A 14,069-nucleotide genomic window follows, 5' to 3' on the forward strand; every position below is an offset into this window, starting at 1 on the left:
TGTCAAACTTATCAAAACTGCAACAAGTAGCCCAGTAAGTGACATATCACTGAATTCCGTATCTCTGCTCCTATATTATGCTGCTTTCAGATAGAAAGCAAAAACCTGGTGTCTGATTCTCTTTAAATATCGGCAATGACCTTTCTCTGCACGTGCCGCCATACAGTAATAACATATGACTTTAAAGAGGTTGAGGTTGTCCATTCACAGCATATTATTGACATGGCCACGTGATAAATTGTCTATATGAGATCTGACACCCAAACGATCAGCTGTTAATTGCTCAGACAGCTGCAGGAGCAAATAACTGATCGGGTTGTTGGGCTTCAGGCTACCAATTTTATTTTGATGATGTATCCTGTGGGCATATCGTCACTATGATGTGAACAGATACCCCTTTTATGTGATGGTCTTACAGTCGTTGTCTTACCTATTCATCCAATACAAGGTGACAAGCTTTAATTTTATTTTATATGCAGTAATGATGGATATCCTGTTTGAACAAAAATGTTAGGTACATGAAATGAATCCTTATCGCTATGTATCTGCTTAGTAGTATCAAAGCATCTGGTGGCATGTAGGGATTGACATATAGTTGTCATAGTATTGCCGTTTAAGGTGCACTCTGCAAGAAGAGAGCAGACTGCTGATGTAATCTAGAGAATGTGACTGCAGATGGGCACAATTCCACTGATGTTGGCCTAGAACCTTGGAGATGAGCTACTAACCTAATTTATCCCCAGCAAATGATTACGCCGCCTGTTGCTAGTAGGCTCAGGCAGTGGCTTACATGCTCGCCATTCTATCAGGTGAAGTGTGGAGAAGCCCTCTACTCCAAAGCCTTTTATCTAACATCAGGAGGCCCATTCTCCAAACTTCTCAACGTCTTCCCCTCTTCCCCTGGTTCACCACGCACTGTCATCACTGTGTTCACTTTTCATAACAGTCGCAGTAAGGAATTATGTGCTGTCCATTAGCAGATATTTCCCTTGTTTTTCCTGTTCCATTGTTTTCTAATCAGTCCTTGGCATCCATTCTCAGAAACCTTTCTCGGACCAAGTTTATCAAGGCATTGGTGTGACAAATGATTTTTTTTTATCTGGTAAAACTCAATGTAAGAAGTTTTCATTCCATTTCCTTTGGTTTTGCCTTGTTTTAGAATCTTATTACACTTGGTAATTGCCAAGAATATGACCCCTACCCTGCTCACCATGAACATGTACTGTATAAGTAGAGAGAGTATCCAAAAATTGCAATAGTATTCATGTCTCCCCACATTTACTTCAGCATTACTGAACTAATACAGACCTATAGAAATAACCAAACCACACCAGTACTTGGCATAGAATTTCTAATTTCAGCTTTCACCCAATGTTAGGCTTTTTTGTGTCTGCAGGCTTGTTTGGAGCCACTTATAATTATAATTCTCCATTAAAGGGGTTTTCCCCACAAACTAAGTTCATTTTAATCAATAGCTCTTGGAATAAGAAGTTCCATAAAATGATGTGCTGAAATAAAATGCTCCTGTGCTGAGATAATCTTATAAATGTGCCTCTGCTGTGTACTGTGTAATGTCTATGTCTGACCGTACAGGACATGGTTTGATCATACCACAGCTCCTGGGCAGGGGAAGGAGCAAAAGAGAATATACAGATATTAAAGCATGGGATCAAAAATAATACTTTCTTTGAGGTAAAACATTTTTTGAAAAACAGGCAGAGAAATGCTTTACTTCACAAAAAGAAGCAGCTGTGATTCTATGCTCTCCTGAGTGTATACTTTTTTTTGCGCCACCAACATCCTTCCCCCCCCCCCCTGCCCAGGAGCTGTGGTATGATCACACCACGTTCCTGTACGGTGAGACACAGACATTACACAGAACATAGCAGGGACACATTTATAAGATTATCTCAGCACAGGAATATTTTATTTAACAGATCAAATTGTGGAAATTATTATTATTCTAAGATGTATTGATTAACATCAACTTTAAAATTAACTTTTTCAGTGGGAAAACCCCTTTAAGTTTGAATTTAGTTTTGTAGCTTAACTTAGAGTTACAACAACTGAGAATTTAAGTTTTCGTCATGGTGTATTTAAAGGTTAGGCTATTCCAATCTAGCCAGAATGTTATAACTGGAAACCAACAAAAAGTGCAGACCTCAACTGGGTGAACAGATGTGCACTGGACAGAGATTTCTCCAGGCCCCAGTTTGACCATGCACGATCGGATCGCTAAGCATCCATATTTATTGCAGTGGGGAGTGGTAAGTAGGTTGCTGCCACATTCTTCTGACCATGGGGTCATGTTTAATACCAGCAGAACCTATCCTTCTCCCAACCATTTGTTAGTGAACAGTCGTGAGACCCCACATAAATATTGTAATGAAGTAACTGCCAGAATTGGGGGGGCTTCATAGATTTTCATGTACAGTATATGGCCTGCCTTAAACATGATCAACGATTTGTTGAGTATTAAATGTGTTTTCTGAGAAGGTTTTAGTCCCCTAATCCAGCACAACTTAGCTTTACTGTGGATCTTTAGCTTTCTAAAGGTGTCTTTTTACATAATATTTGTAGCTACATCATGTAAAAAAAATAGTTGAAATCCCTGCATAAACCTAAAACCTTGTAGGAGCCAAGGAGGTGGAGCCACTGAGGAGAAGAGTCACTATGGCCAGGCTGTAAGCGCGGCTAGTCTGGCTTGAGTGACCTCCCTGAGCATGGGACAATTCAAACTGGTTGCCTGCGTTTGGCGCATGTGCGTTGAAGCTGTGTGTCCATGTAGCGTTGGTGCCAGTGTCGGTGGCATAAGGACACGATTCCTCCTGACTTGTCTCTGCTAGTACGAGTAATACCGTATCTTAGCTATGGATAATGAGCCTTCTATGTTCTCCGTTTGAGCTGTGTTCTGGGACCTGCTGAGTTCACGTTTGTACGAAGCTGTTCTTACTGGTAGCATACAACAAACAACTGTGTACCTTGCACCACTGATCCTAACCTGTAGAGCAAATTCTTTCTAGTTCACGGATGGTTTACTATTAGTAGACAACTTGCTTACGTGAGATCTGAAGCTGAGAGCACGGCTGCAAAGCAACAAAACCCAGTCCTTGTACCGACATTTGTTTGAATTACTGTTGATTTTAACCTGCATGCACAAGAAATCAAACCATTAGGTCTGTTGAGTTGATACCTTTTCTCTTTTCCCTTTGCTAGCACTGCATTTCTGTTCTCCACTCTTTGGCCTAACCTATGCTTGTTATGCATTTGTGCATGTACAAATTAAGGGGGTTTTACTCTTAACTTTGTTAGTTCAAAAATGGGGCACAGATGAAGTTGCAGCTTGGCTGGATCTGCTGAGTTTGGGAGAGTACAAAGAAATCTTCATCCGTCATGACATCCGAGGTTCAGAGCTAGTGCATCTGGAAAGGCGGGATCTTAAGGTATTTCCTTTGTGCTACTTTTTCCGCTCTCTCTAACATTTTTTTCTTTCTTGTGGGAATTAAACTTCTTTCCTGTCCCCTTCTTGTTATGTGCTTGTAGCTTGGCTGAAATGACAATCTCTGTCACTAACCTGCACCGTTCTGTGGCCTGCACTCCCTGTGTGTTACACTGCCATTGCAGCCTACAACATCAGCATTTCTGGTACCATGAACACAGCCTTCGTACTCTATAATAAATTCATAACTTGGATTATTAAGTCTACAGTAAAAAAAATTATTGATAAAAGAAAAAAAAATTTAACAATTTCAGATAAAGTGGGATCAGTGTGGAAGGTGAAAAATGTTAGTGTTTCTATTTCCATCTTTTCATTTATGCATTGTAGCAAATTCTCCATCATGAACTAATGCAGCCATCGTGTCTCGCTATATATTGTTCTCATTATTCATGTCCTCCATCTCATACTGCTTATACTACTTTTCGTCTTATTGTGGCACAGAACTATTGTCAATATTATTATTATTGTAGTAACTCATTGTACAAGTATAATACATTCAGAGAAGCAATGGCACCCAATAAATATCTTTCTGGATGGTGTAGTCTTAGAAAGATGACATAATAATAATAAAACAACTGTTGCTAGCTCCAATATATTAGAGTTCCCCAATATCCCTGCAGCTTACAGCAAAAGAAATTACCGTAAGTCATTTGCAATAAACTGGTTGCTAAAGGGTGTCCTCTAAAACTGTGTTCACTCCATGTTTTTATACTTTACACTTACTTACGTTACACTTCTTTCTACTAAAAAGTAGTATATAGATGTTTATTGCAATTTACACACTAAATTGCAGGCAATGAAGGCAAAACCCCCCCAACATGCACTGTATGTCTTGGAAAATGTAGGACTGAAAAGGTAAAGCCGGGTTCAGGCGGCTGCATTTCACAGTCTTGTATACAGACTGCAATGCCCGGACTGACTGTGTCTCCTGACCCGAATTTACAATCTCCTATACTGTATGAGGCCTAAAGGTAAGTTCACGCAGATTTTTTTAAACAGGGTTTGGAGGGGATCCTTTTACATTTTTTTTAAAATTTTTGTGGGGAAGCTTACATTTGGCCCCTGAATTCAAAGCAGAAAAAACACAACTTATACAAAATAAACATAATGGGAATAAAAGAAAGTATAAAAAAAAAACTTCAGGTTTCAGAGGATATGTGTACATACCCTTATATTCCAACCTGTCCGTTCTCGATTCTCTTAAAGGACATCTGTCACCCCATGTGAGCTATTTAAACTATTAATATGGACATACAGGTTATTGACTGCTGAGGAGAATGATACCTGTGTGTCTCATATCAGATGCTTTGTTGTGGATGAATCATCTTTTATCACTTTATGTAAATTACTTCTTCCGGGCTCTGTGGGGATGGTGCCAATAAGAGAACTCTTCTAGAGCTTGTTTTACATGAAGGGGAGTTACCAGTGTGATGTGTAATGTTTACCAGTCTGATCTCACAGCAGAGCTCTGTGTGATTATACCTGACACATCTGCAGGTTCCTCTCAGCTTCCATCTCACAGGCAAACAAGGTTGTAATATTGTTGCAATAGAGCAGAGCTCAAGAGCTGCAAAAAATATTTTTGCAAGAAGACAATTTTAATCTCTCCTGTTCTGTGTTAGTTACTTGTCTCACACTGGTAACTCTCCTTCATGTAAAATAAGCTCTAGAGGCAGAGTTATCTTCCAGGCAGCGTCCTCCCCTGAGCCTGGAAGAGGTCTTCACATATAAGAAAAACAGGGATTTCTCTGGAATAAGACATCAAATCACAGATACCAAGGTATCATTTTATTCAACTGCATATGACCTACATGCCCATATTGACAGCTTAAAGGGAACCTGTCCCCCCCTTTCAGGCCTTTGTAACTAAAAGAGCCACCTTGTGCAGCACTAATGCTGCATTCTAACAAGGTGGCTTTTTTTAGTTATTCTCCCTGCACACGCTGAAATAAACGCTTATAAAATGTGCCCCCTCATACCGTGAAATCGTTCCGGGGGCGGATTTTTCCCCCCTAATCAGATGCACCACAGCCGTAACTCCGCTCCTGTGTGCGCCGCCTCCTCTTCCTTCATTAGCGTTCCCGGCGCCTGCGCTCTAAGTATTTTTTTCCGGGCATGCGCAGTTGCGCTGCCCTTTGAACTTACAGCGCAGGCGCCAGGGATGCTAACGAAGGAAATGGAGGCGGCGGCCGGCAAGCTCAGGCCCGGAGTTACGGCTGTGGTGCGTCTGATTAGGGGGGAAAGACCCGCCCCCGGGACGATTTCACGGTATGAGGGGCACATTTTGTAAGCGTTTATTTCAGCGTGTGCAGGGAGCATAACTAAAAGAGCCACCTTGTCAGAATGCAGCATTAAGGTACCGTCACACTCAGCGACGCCGCAGCGATATAGACAACGAGCCGGTCGCTGGAGAGTCGCTGTTTAGATCGCTTTAGAGACGTCAAACACAGCAACTCCAAAACGATGCAGGAGCGATCCAGTGACGTAACGGCGACTCACTTATCGTTCTCGCTGGTTGTTAGCTCCATGTAAAACGTTGCTGGCATCATTGCTTTTGATGTCAAACACGACGATACACGCCGACCTGACGACGAAATTAAGTTCTGGACTTCTAGCTCCGACCAGCGATGGCACAGCGGGATCCAGATCGCTGCTGCGTGTCAAACACAACGAGATCGCTATCCAGGACGTTGCAACGTCACGGATCGTTGTCGTTCTCATTGGAAAGTTGCTGAGTGTGACGGTACCCTTAGTGCTGCACAAGGTGGCTCTTTTAGTTACAAATGCCTGAGGGGGGTGACAGGTTCCCTTTAAGAGGGATGGTTATTCTGACAGATTCTTTTTAAGGCATTCATCAGCTGAGGTTATCAGCTATGTATACTGTTGCGCAAAAAATGTGCTGATTAACTGTATATTTCACCCTTTTGTGTTACAAAGTGTGAAATATGTGCTGACATCTGCCGCATAAATTGAGATGCTAAGCCTGTCAAATCCTCAACATTGTTAACATAATCTTTGGATTTTTTTTTCAGTGTGTGCATTAAGTTTCATAAAATGCATAATACCGCTACTGTAAAATGCGGAAAATCTGCTGCATTTTTGCTTCATATTTACATACTTGTTTTTATTTTCGTTTTTAATGTTATTCACTTTCAGTCAATAAAGACTGTTTTATGGATAAATGTATTTATAAATAGGTTGATAAATGGAAGTTACTCCCTTTGTTCGCATACTTGGGTGCCTCAGATATTATTGGACTCAGTATCTAAATATTGGGTTTTATCCATCCATAGAGTACAGCACTGTGCAATACATGTATGGTGTGGGAAGGGGTTTACTTGCTATAGAGCCTTAAAGAATCGCTCCCATCAAACCTTTTATCTTCTTAGTATGTTGCAATCATCATTTTCACTTTCCAAATAGATACACGAAGTTTCTTTTTCCCTGCATGCGTCATCCCCCTGTTCAACTTCTGACCTACAAGTGATTCTCACTAAATTAGAATATAATCAAACAGTTAATTTATTTCATTTCTTCAGTACAAAAAGTGAAACTCCTATATTATATAGAGTTATTACAAACTGTGATGTATTTCAAGTGTTTATTTCTGTTAATGTTGATGATTATGGTTTACAGCCAAGGGAAACCCAAAAGTCATTATCTCAGTAAATTAGAATACTTTATAACGCCAACTTGAAAAACGATTTTAAAATAAAAAAATGTTGGCCTACTGAAATGGTCGGGGCTCCTTTTGCATCAATTGCTGCATCAATGTGGCATGGCATGGAGGCGATCAGCCTGTGGCGCTCCTGAGGTGTTATGGAAGCCCAGGTAGCTTTGATAGCAGCTTTCAGCTTGTCTGCATTGTTGGGTTTGGGGTCTCTCATCTTCCTCTTAACAATACTCCATAGATTCTCTATGGGGTTAAGGTCAGGCGAGTTTGCTGGCCAATCAAGCACAGTGATACTCTGGGACCATAATTTCCAAATTAAATTCAAAGTTTACTTTCATCTGAAAACAACACCTTAGACCACTGAACAACAGTCCAGTTCTTTTTCTCCTTGGCCCAGGTAAGACGCTTCTGGCGTTGTCTATTGGTTATGAGTGGCTTGACACAAGGAATGCAACACTTGTAGCCCATGTCCTGGATACGTCTATGTGTGGTGGCTCTTGAAGCAATGACTCCAGCAGCAGTCCACTCCTTGTGAATCTCCTACAAATTTTTGGCTGGCCTTTTTTTAATCCCTTCAAGGCTGCGGTTATCCCAGTTGCTTGAGCACTTTTTTCTAAAACACTTTTTCCTTTCACTCAGCTTTCCATTAATATGCTTGGATACAGCACTCTGTGAACAGCCGGCTTCTTTAGCAATGACCTTTTGTGGCTTACCCTCCTTGAGGAGTGTGTCAATGACTGCCTTCTGGACATCTGTCAAGTCAGCAGTCTTCCCCATGATTGTGGAGCCTAGTGAAACAGACTAGGGGACCTTTTTAAATGCATAGGAAGCCTTTGTATGTGTTTTTTGTTAATTATACTAATTTACTGAGATAATGACTTTTGGATTTTCATTGGCTGTAAGCCATAATCATCATCATTAACAGAAATTTGAAATAGATCACTCTGTTTGTAATTACTCTATATAATATATGAGTTTTACTTTTTGTATTGAAGAACTGAAATAAATTAATTTTTTGATGATTTTCTAATTTAGTGAGATGCACTTGTAGCTGCTCCCTCCTCCCAGGGACTTTTCCAGTGATGACTCGTGCAGGGAAAAGAGGCAACCTGTTTCTACATAGAGCTTAGAAGGATTCAGCTAGTCAGTTTGTAATCGTCATGTCATTGACCTAATGGAAAAGAGAAGAATTAACTGGGTAGAAAGGCAAAACAAGCAATTGTAAGTACACAGTGCTATCCGTGTCTGTGTCATTGCATAGTGAAAAAGATTTAAAAAAATGTTATATAGTACCAGTGACCATTAGTGGCAGAAGGAGGACCATCAAAGTGACCAGATCAAGGAATACAGGATAGGACTTTCTGACTAGAATAGTTTTTTCCACACACAAACCTATTTATTTGGGTACATACTGTTGTGAATTCTGTGGCAGAGCTCCCTCCTGTGGTCACAAGTGGTACTTCGGCTGGTTCTCTCTGTGAGCTTCCGTTGGTGGAGGAAAGTGGTACTGCGGCTTCTGAGTTTCCTTCCTCAGGTGATGTGGTGAAGTCGTTAGGTGCTGCTCTATTTAGCTCCACCTAGTGCTTTGATCCTGGCCTCCAGTCAATGTTCTAGTATTGGACCTGTTTCCTCCTGGATCGTTCCTGTGGCCTGCTGCTCTGCATAGCTAAGTTCCTCTTTGCTATTTGTTTGCTGTTTTTTTCTGTCCAGCTTGTCAATTTGTTTTTTACTGCTTGCTGGAAGCTCTGGGACGCAGAGGGTGTACCTCCGTGCCGTTAGTTCGGTACGGAGGGTCTTTTTGCCCCCTTTGCGTGGTTTTTGTAGGGTTTTGTGTTGACCGCAAAGTTACCTTTCCTATCCTCGCTCTGTTCAGAAAGTTGGGCCTCACTTTGCTAAATCTATTTCATCTCTACGTTTGTCTTTTCATCTTAACTCACAGTCATTATATGTGGGGGCTGCCTTTTCCTTTGGGGTATTTCTCTGAGGCAAGGTAGGCTTATTTTCTATCTTCAGGCTAGCTAGTTTCTCAGGCCGTGCCGAGTTGCATAGGGAGCGTTAGGCGCAATCCACGGCTGCCTTTAGTGTGGTTGGAGAGGATTAGGGATTGCGGTCAACAGAGTTCCCACGTCTCAGAGCTCGTTCTTGTTTTTTGGGTTATTGACAGGTCACTGTATGTGCGCTGACCTCTATGTCCATTGTGGTACTGAATTACCTTTCATAACAACATACACAATGTGTCACATCTTGTTAGTGAAACAAGTCTGTAATACCAAAACAATAAAGGTTAGCAAATAAAGGAACATTAAAGATGAATCTCCCCCATAGTGTTTCATGGTGCTCAAGCAGGCTTGTATACACCTTAGAACAACCGAAGACAATGCAGTCACTGAATCCAATAAAAATATCTTTATTACAAATCAATCTAAAATCAATCTAAAATTACATACAAAAAAAACAAACAAATAGTGCGCCCCCTGAGGAAGGTACATCTACCGAAACGCGCGTCGGGGTGTCTCAGTGTCCCCTGCGCTGGTCCGGACTCACTGCAGCAGGTAATATGCACAGTGGACTGCTGTGTCCACATGTCTTCTACCACATTCCTGTACATAACTTGTGATACTGCTTAGCCTTTTATGGCAGCGCTGCTGATAACTTCATGAGCAGCGGGTGGTTGACATGTGGTGGTGTGTGCTTTGTTACGCCAGCTGGTTGGTTCTGGACCATTGCCGGGGTCACCATACCTTGGGTGACTGCTTTTTTCATGTTGCCTGTGGCATTTGTTATGTCATCTGCTAGTCCCATTTGCACTATTTGTTTGGTTTTTTTGTATGTAACTTTAGATTGATTTGTAATAAAGATATTTTTATTGGATTCAGTGACTGCATTGTCTTCGGTTGTTCTATTATAGTATTGGCAGTTATCCATATTGTCCATGGATGGTGGGTGCTTGTTTAGGGATATATACCATCATTGAATTATAGTATTTTTCGCACCACCAATGATGCTTATTAGAATAATTTTGTATACACCTTGTTGGGAATATAGAGGTTTATTCTCTTCTGATCCTTTGTATTTTTGTCTGGCTAAGTAGGAACTCCATGATGGGCTTAATTTTATGTGTGACTTATTGCAGATAGAGCAGTGGGGAGAGGCTCCTGCTGCAGCCAGTTATCTTACAGCCAGATACCGGAAGGTGAAGAGGAGGGGCCTCACATCACTGGTCTCCTGAGGCAAATAGGGCAGATCTCTTTTATATAGCTCACTGTTTTATTGCCAATAAGACACAAAAAGGGTCAGCGAAGGAGGTTAAGCAAGGGATTGTTGGGATTCTCTGTTAATTTAGGCCACGTTCACACATTCAGTATTCGGTGAGTTTTTTAACATCAGTATTGTAAGCTAAAACCTTGAGTGGAACAATCAGAGGAAAAGTATAATAGAAACATGTCACCGCTTTGGCTTTTTTTTGCCCGCTCCTGGTTTTAGCTTACAAATACTGATGTAAAATGCTGACCAAATACTGAAAGTATGCACATGGCTTAAGTTTTCATAAGTATAATGGGTAAAATTGATGTTAATCAGATGCCACACTGTTATGTTTACTGAAGCGTCAGAGGTGGGGCATGAGATGGTCTCTTAAACACTGTATAACCCCTTGGCACCACAGTCTGTTATACCTTTTATATGATAACAGACTACATTGGCATGGTCACCATTGCCATTGGCACCTAATGTGTGAAATGCTCAGGATCAGGGTTATCCCAAATCCTTGTCATTGCAGCAAAGAGTCGGCTGTACTACACAGCTGGCACCCACTGCCTATGGAGGAGCACAGGAAATATATCGCACATACATACATTGTAGTAGTTTTGCTAATGTGTTGTATAAAAATAGATATCCTGTTCACAATTACTTTTGTATCTTTCTTGTTTTATATTCGTTTATTTTCAGAATTATTCAGCATTTATTATTCATTTGATGGGTTATCCAGTGTTAGTAGAATATATCTGCTTTTATTTTCTAGAAACAGCACCAGGCCTGTCCCTGGCCACATCTTACTTAGATTGGGATAAGCAACATTTTTTTTTTTGCCAGTGAAAAAGCGCAGTGTTAGATCTGCACTTGTGATTTTTACAGTGAAGTGCTATTTCTAAAAACTGGAGCTTCAGGCAGCAGTGAACGGGTGTTCTGCTGCTGGGAAATTCTAGTATTGGCCTGTGTTGGTCCATGACAATGAGAGGTTTCAATGCAACCACATTTGCGACTGTATTACATTGAACATTGTATGTGGGAAGCATATGGCATATCACATACGACCAACGTAAACAAGAACTTAGGTCTGACCAGATCTCACAAAACTGCATCTACTGTAGACCATGAAATAGGAAAACGTATTCTATTCTATCCATTCTTGGAGCATGTTTCTGTGGCTTGCTGGGGTTATGTGTTATCTAAAGGGCTGAAAATATCCAAGTAACCTTAAAAAATAAAAAAAAATGTATTTTTATTATTCTTTTGATAGTTGAGCAAATTATGTAGCTTCCTTACAGCTGTAATGACCATCTCTTTACCATTTCATGCTTTATTATTAGCTTTATTATATATTGCCATATTTGTATCCATTGACTGATATATCGCCTCCATTAACTTGTAAAGTTCCATGATGTACCCGTGCAGTTTGTACGTGGAATTAATGTTTTCTGCAGTCTTCTATCTTACATAATCCAAGCTGCTCTTTTCTCTGACAAAAAAGAAAAAAAAAATCAACAAAATTCCTGCACACACATACTAGATATAATATTCCAAGGTGATTTGTCTGCCTGTTACATATATTATTGATAAGTTTGTGCAGTTTTATGGTTTTAGTATCTTATATAATAAAAATATAAATAAAAATATAAAATATAATATTTTAGTATCTTTTGGCGAACTCAGTCGGGGGGTTCAAGAGAGGCCTGGATGTCTTCCTGGAGCAGAACAATATTGTATCATACAATTATTAGGTTCTGTAGAAGGACGTAGATCTGGAGATTTATTATGATGGAATATAGGCTGAACTGGATGGACAAATGTCTTTTTTCGGCCTTACTAACTATGTTACTATGTTACTATAACATTAGAGAAATTGTATTAAAAGGGACTATGTCAGAACGGAATGACTATTCAGACTAATCCCCACTGCTCGGTACTTCACAGCGAGGCCAGCCATTTAGCTATAAAGTAACATTATCGCCATGTTGGGTAGCTTGCGCTAAGAAAAATCATGCTTACATGGTTGAGATTAAAAATATATATATATTTTTAAGCTTTTTGCTAAATATTTGCTCAGCAATTTTATGCACCTTCACTGTAATGTCTCATTCAGATGTTTGATTTTTTTCTCGTACAAGAAAATTGGATTGAATTATTCCATTCAGAGTTTGATCAGATTGTGGTATGAGTGTCATCCAACTGTCTCGTACGTGGAAAAATTAAAAAAAACAACAAATTCTCCTCCTTTTCCATTCTGACAGTGTGTGAAAATTTGACTGCAGTGGGATACAAACTGAGTGCAGTAGTAGTAGTAGTAGTTTTTTTCATGCATCCATTGACTTACATTGCCAATCTGAAACTTGCATCAAAATCGGACAGGTCTCCGATATTTTTCATCGACCACTCAGGCAGTTGAATGGCACCACAAACTATCATAGGTGCGAGTGCTATCCTTGAAAGTCAGATAGCACTCCAACACAAAAGACAGACTTCTTAATGAGGCCTTTGTCATAGCCCAGTCTCAAGGTGAATGAGCACCCAGTTTATCTAAAACTTATTTTCTGCTAATCTCAACCACAGGTTTGGTACAGTAAGGGTACCGTCACACTATACGATTTACCTACGATCACGACCAGCAATATGACCTGGCCGTGATCGTAGGTAAATCGTAATGTGGTTGCTGGGGAGCTGTCACACAGACAGCTCTCCAGCGACCAACGATGCCGAGGTCCCTGGGTAACCAGGGTAAACATCGGGTAACTAAGCGCAGGACCGCGCTTAGTAACCCGATGTTTACCCTGGTTACAAGCGTAAAACTAAAAAAAAAAAAACAGCACATACTTACATTCTGGTGTCCGTCAGGTCCCTTGCCGTCTGCTTCCCGCACTCACTGACTGCCGGCCGTAAAGTGAAAGTGAAAGCACAGCCGCTGTGCTCTGCTTTCACTTTACGGCCGGCAGTCACAGTGCGGGAAGCAGACGGCAAGGGACCTGACGGACACCAGAATGTAAGTATGTGCTGTTTGTTTTTTTTTAGTTTTACGCTTGTAACCAGGGTAAACATCGGGTTACTAAGCGCGGTCCTGCGCTTAGTTACCCGATGTTTACCCTGGTTACAAGCGAACGCATCGCTGGATCGCATCGCTAGATCGGTGTCACACACACCGATCTAGCGATGACAGCGGGAGATCCAGCAATGAAAGAAAGTTCTAAACGATCTGCTACGACGTACGATTCTCAGCAGGATCCCTGATCGCTGCTGCGTGTCAGACACAGCGATATCGTAACGATATCGCTGGAACGTCATGAATCGTACCGTCGTAGCGATCGAAATGGTATAGTGTGACGGTACCCTAACTACAAATTGGATTCTTATTCTTCTTATCTGGCTCAACTCACTAAAACTGGCTCTTTTGGCTCACAAGCATATCTCCATCTAATCCCAATGCTCACCATGCCAGGTAGTATTCAACTCTGCAGGGCTTCTTTTTGCACTGTTGGTGGCATTGTCATGTTCTAGTTTTTTTTTTTTCTTCCTGCTAGATAGGACTAGGAAAGAGGATGAGGACCCAAGTGGTGCAAAGGAAAGACTGGTTAGGACTCTTGGATAGGAGATTAGACAGATTAGATATTAGAAAAAAACTTTTTG

The 14,069-nt window shown here is 40.9% G+C and overlaps 1 protein-coding gene and 1 long non-coding RNA gene across 6 annotated transcripts in view; one reads left to right on the top strand and one right to left on the bottom strand.

The window, feature by feature from the left end:
• DGKH (diacylglycerol kinase eta) overlaps window positions 1-14,069 on the top strand; it is a 374,433-nt gene that overhangs the window by 358,494 nt on the left and 1,870 nt on the right. For 2 of the 4 annotated variants that reach the window (XM_069758220.1, XM_069758219.1), the window contains one exon: window positions 3,313-3,443. The exons of the other annotated variants lie outside the window; for them this stretch is intronic. In XM_069758220.1, the coding sequence (XP_069614321.1) occupies window positions 3,313-3,443 (131 nt within the window). The remainder of the gene's footprint in view (window positions 1-3,312; window positions 3,444-14,069) is intronic. 4 annotated transcript variants of the gene reach the window in all.
• Window positions 11,775-14,069, bottom strand: part of LOC138670668 (uncharacterized) — a 56,622-nt gene continuing 54,327 nt past the window's right edge. For both annotated transcript variants that reach the window (XR_011319368.1, XR_011319367.1), the window contains exon 3: window positions 11,775-11,910. This is a non-coding gene — a long non-coding RNA (uncharacterized lncRNA). The remainder of the gene's footprint in view (window positions 11,911-14,069) is intronic.

Source organism: Ranitomeya imitator, chromosome 3 (genome assembly GCF_032444005.1).
Source record: "Ranitomeya imitator isolate aRanImi1 chromosome 3, aRanImi1.pri, whole genome shotgun sequence".
Lineage (NCBI taxonomy): Eukaryota > Metazoa > Chordata > Amphibia > Anura > Dendrobatidae > Ranitomeya > Ranitomeya imitator.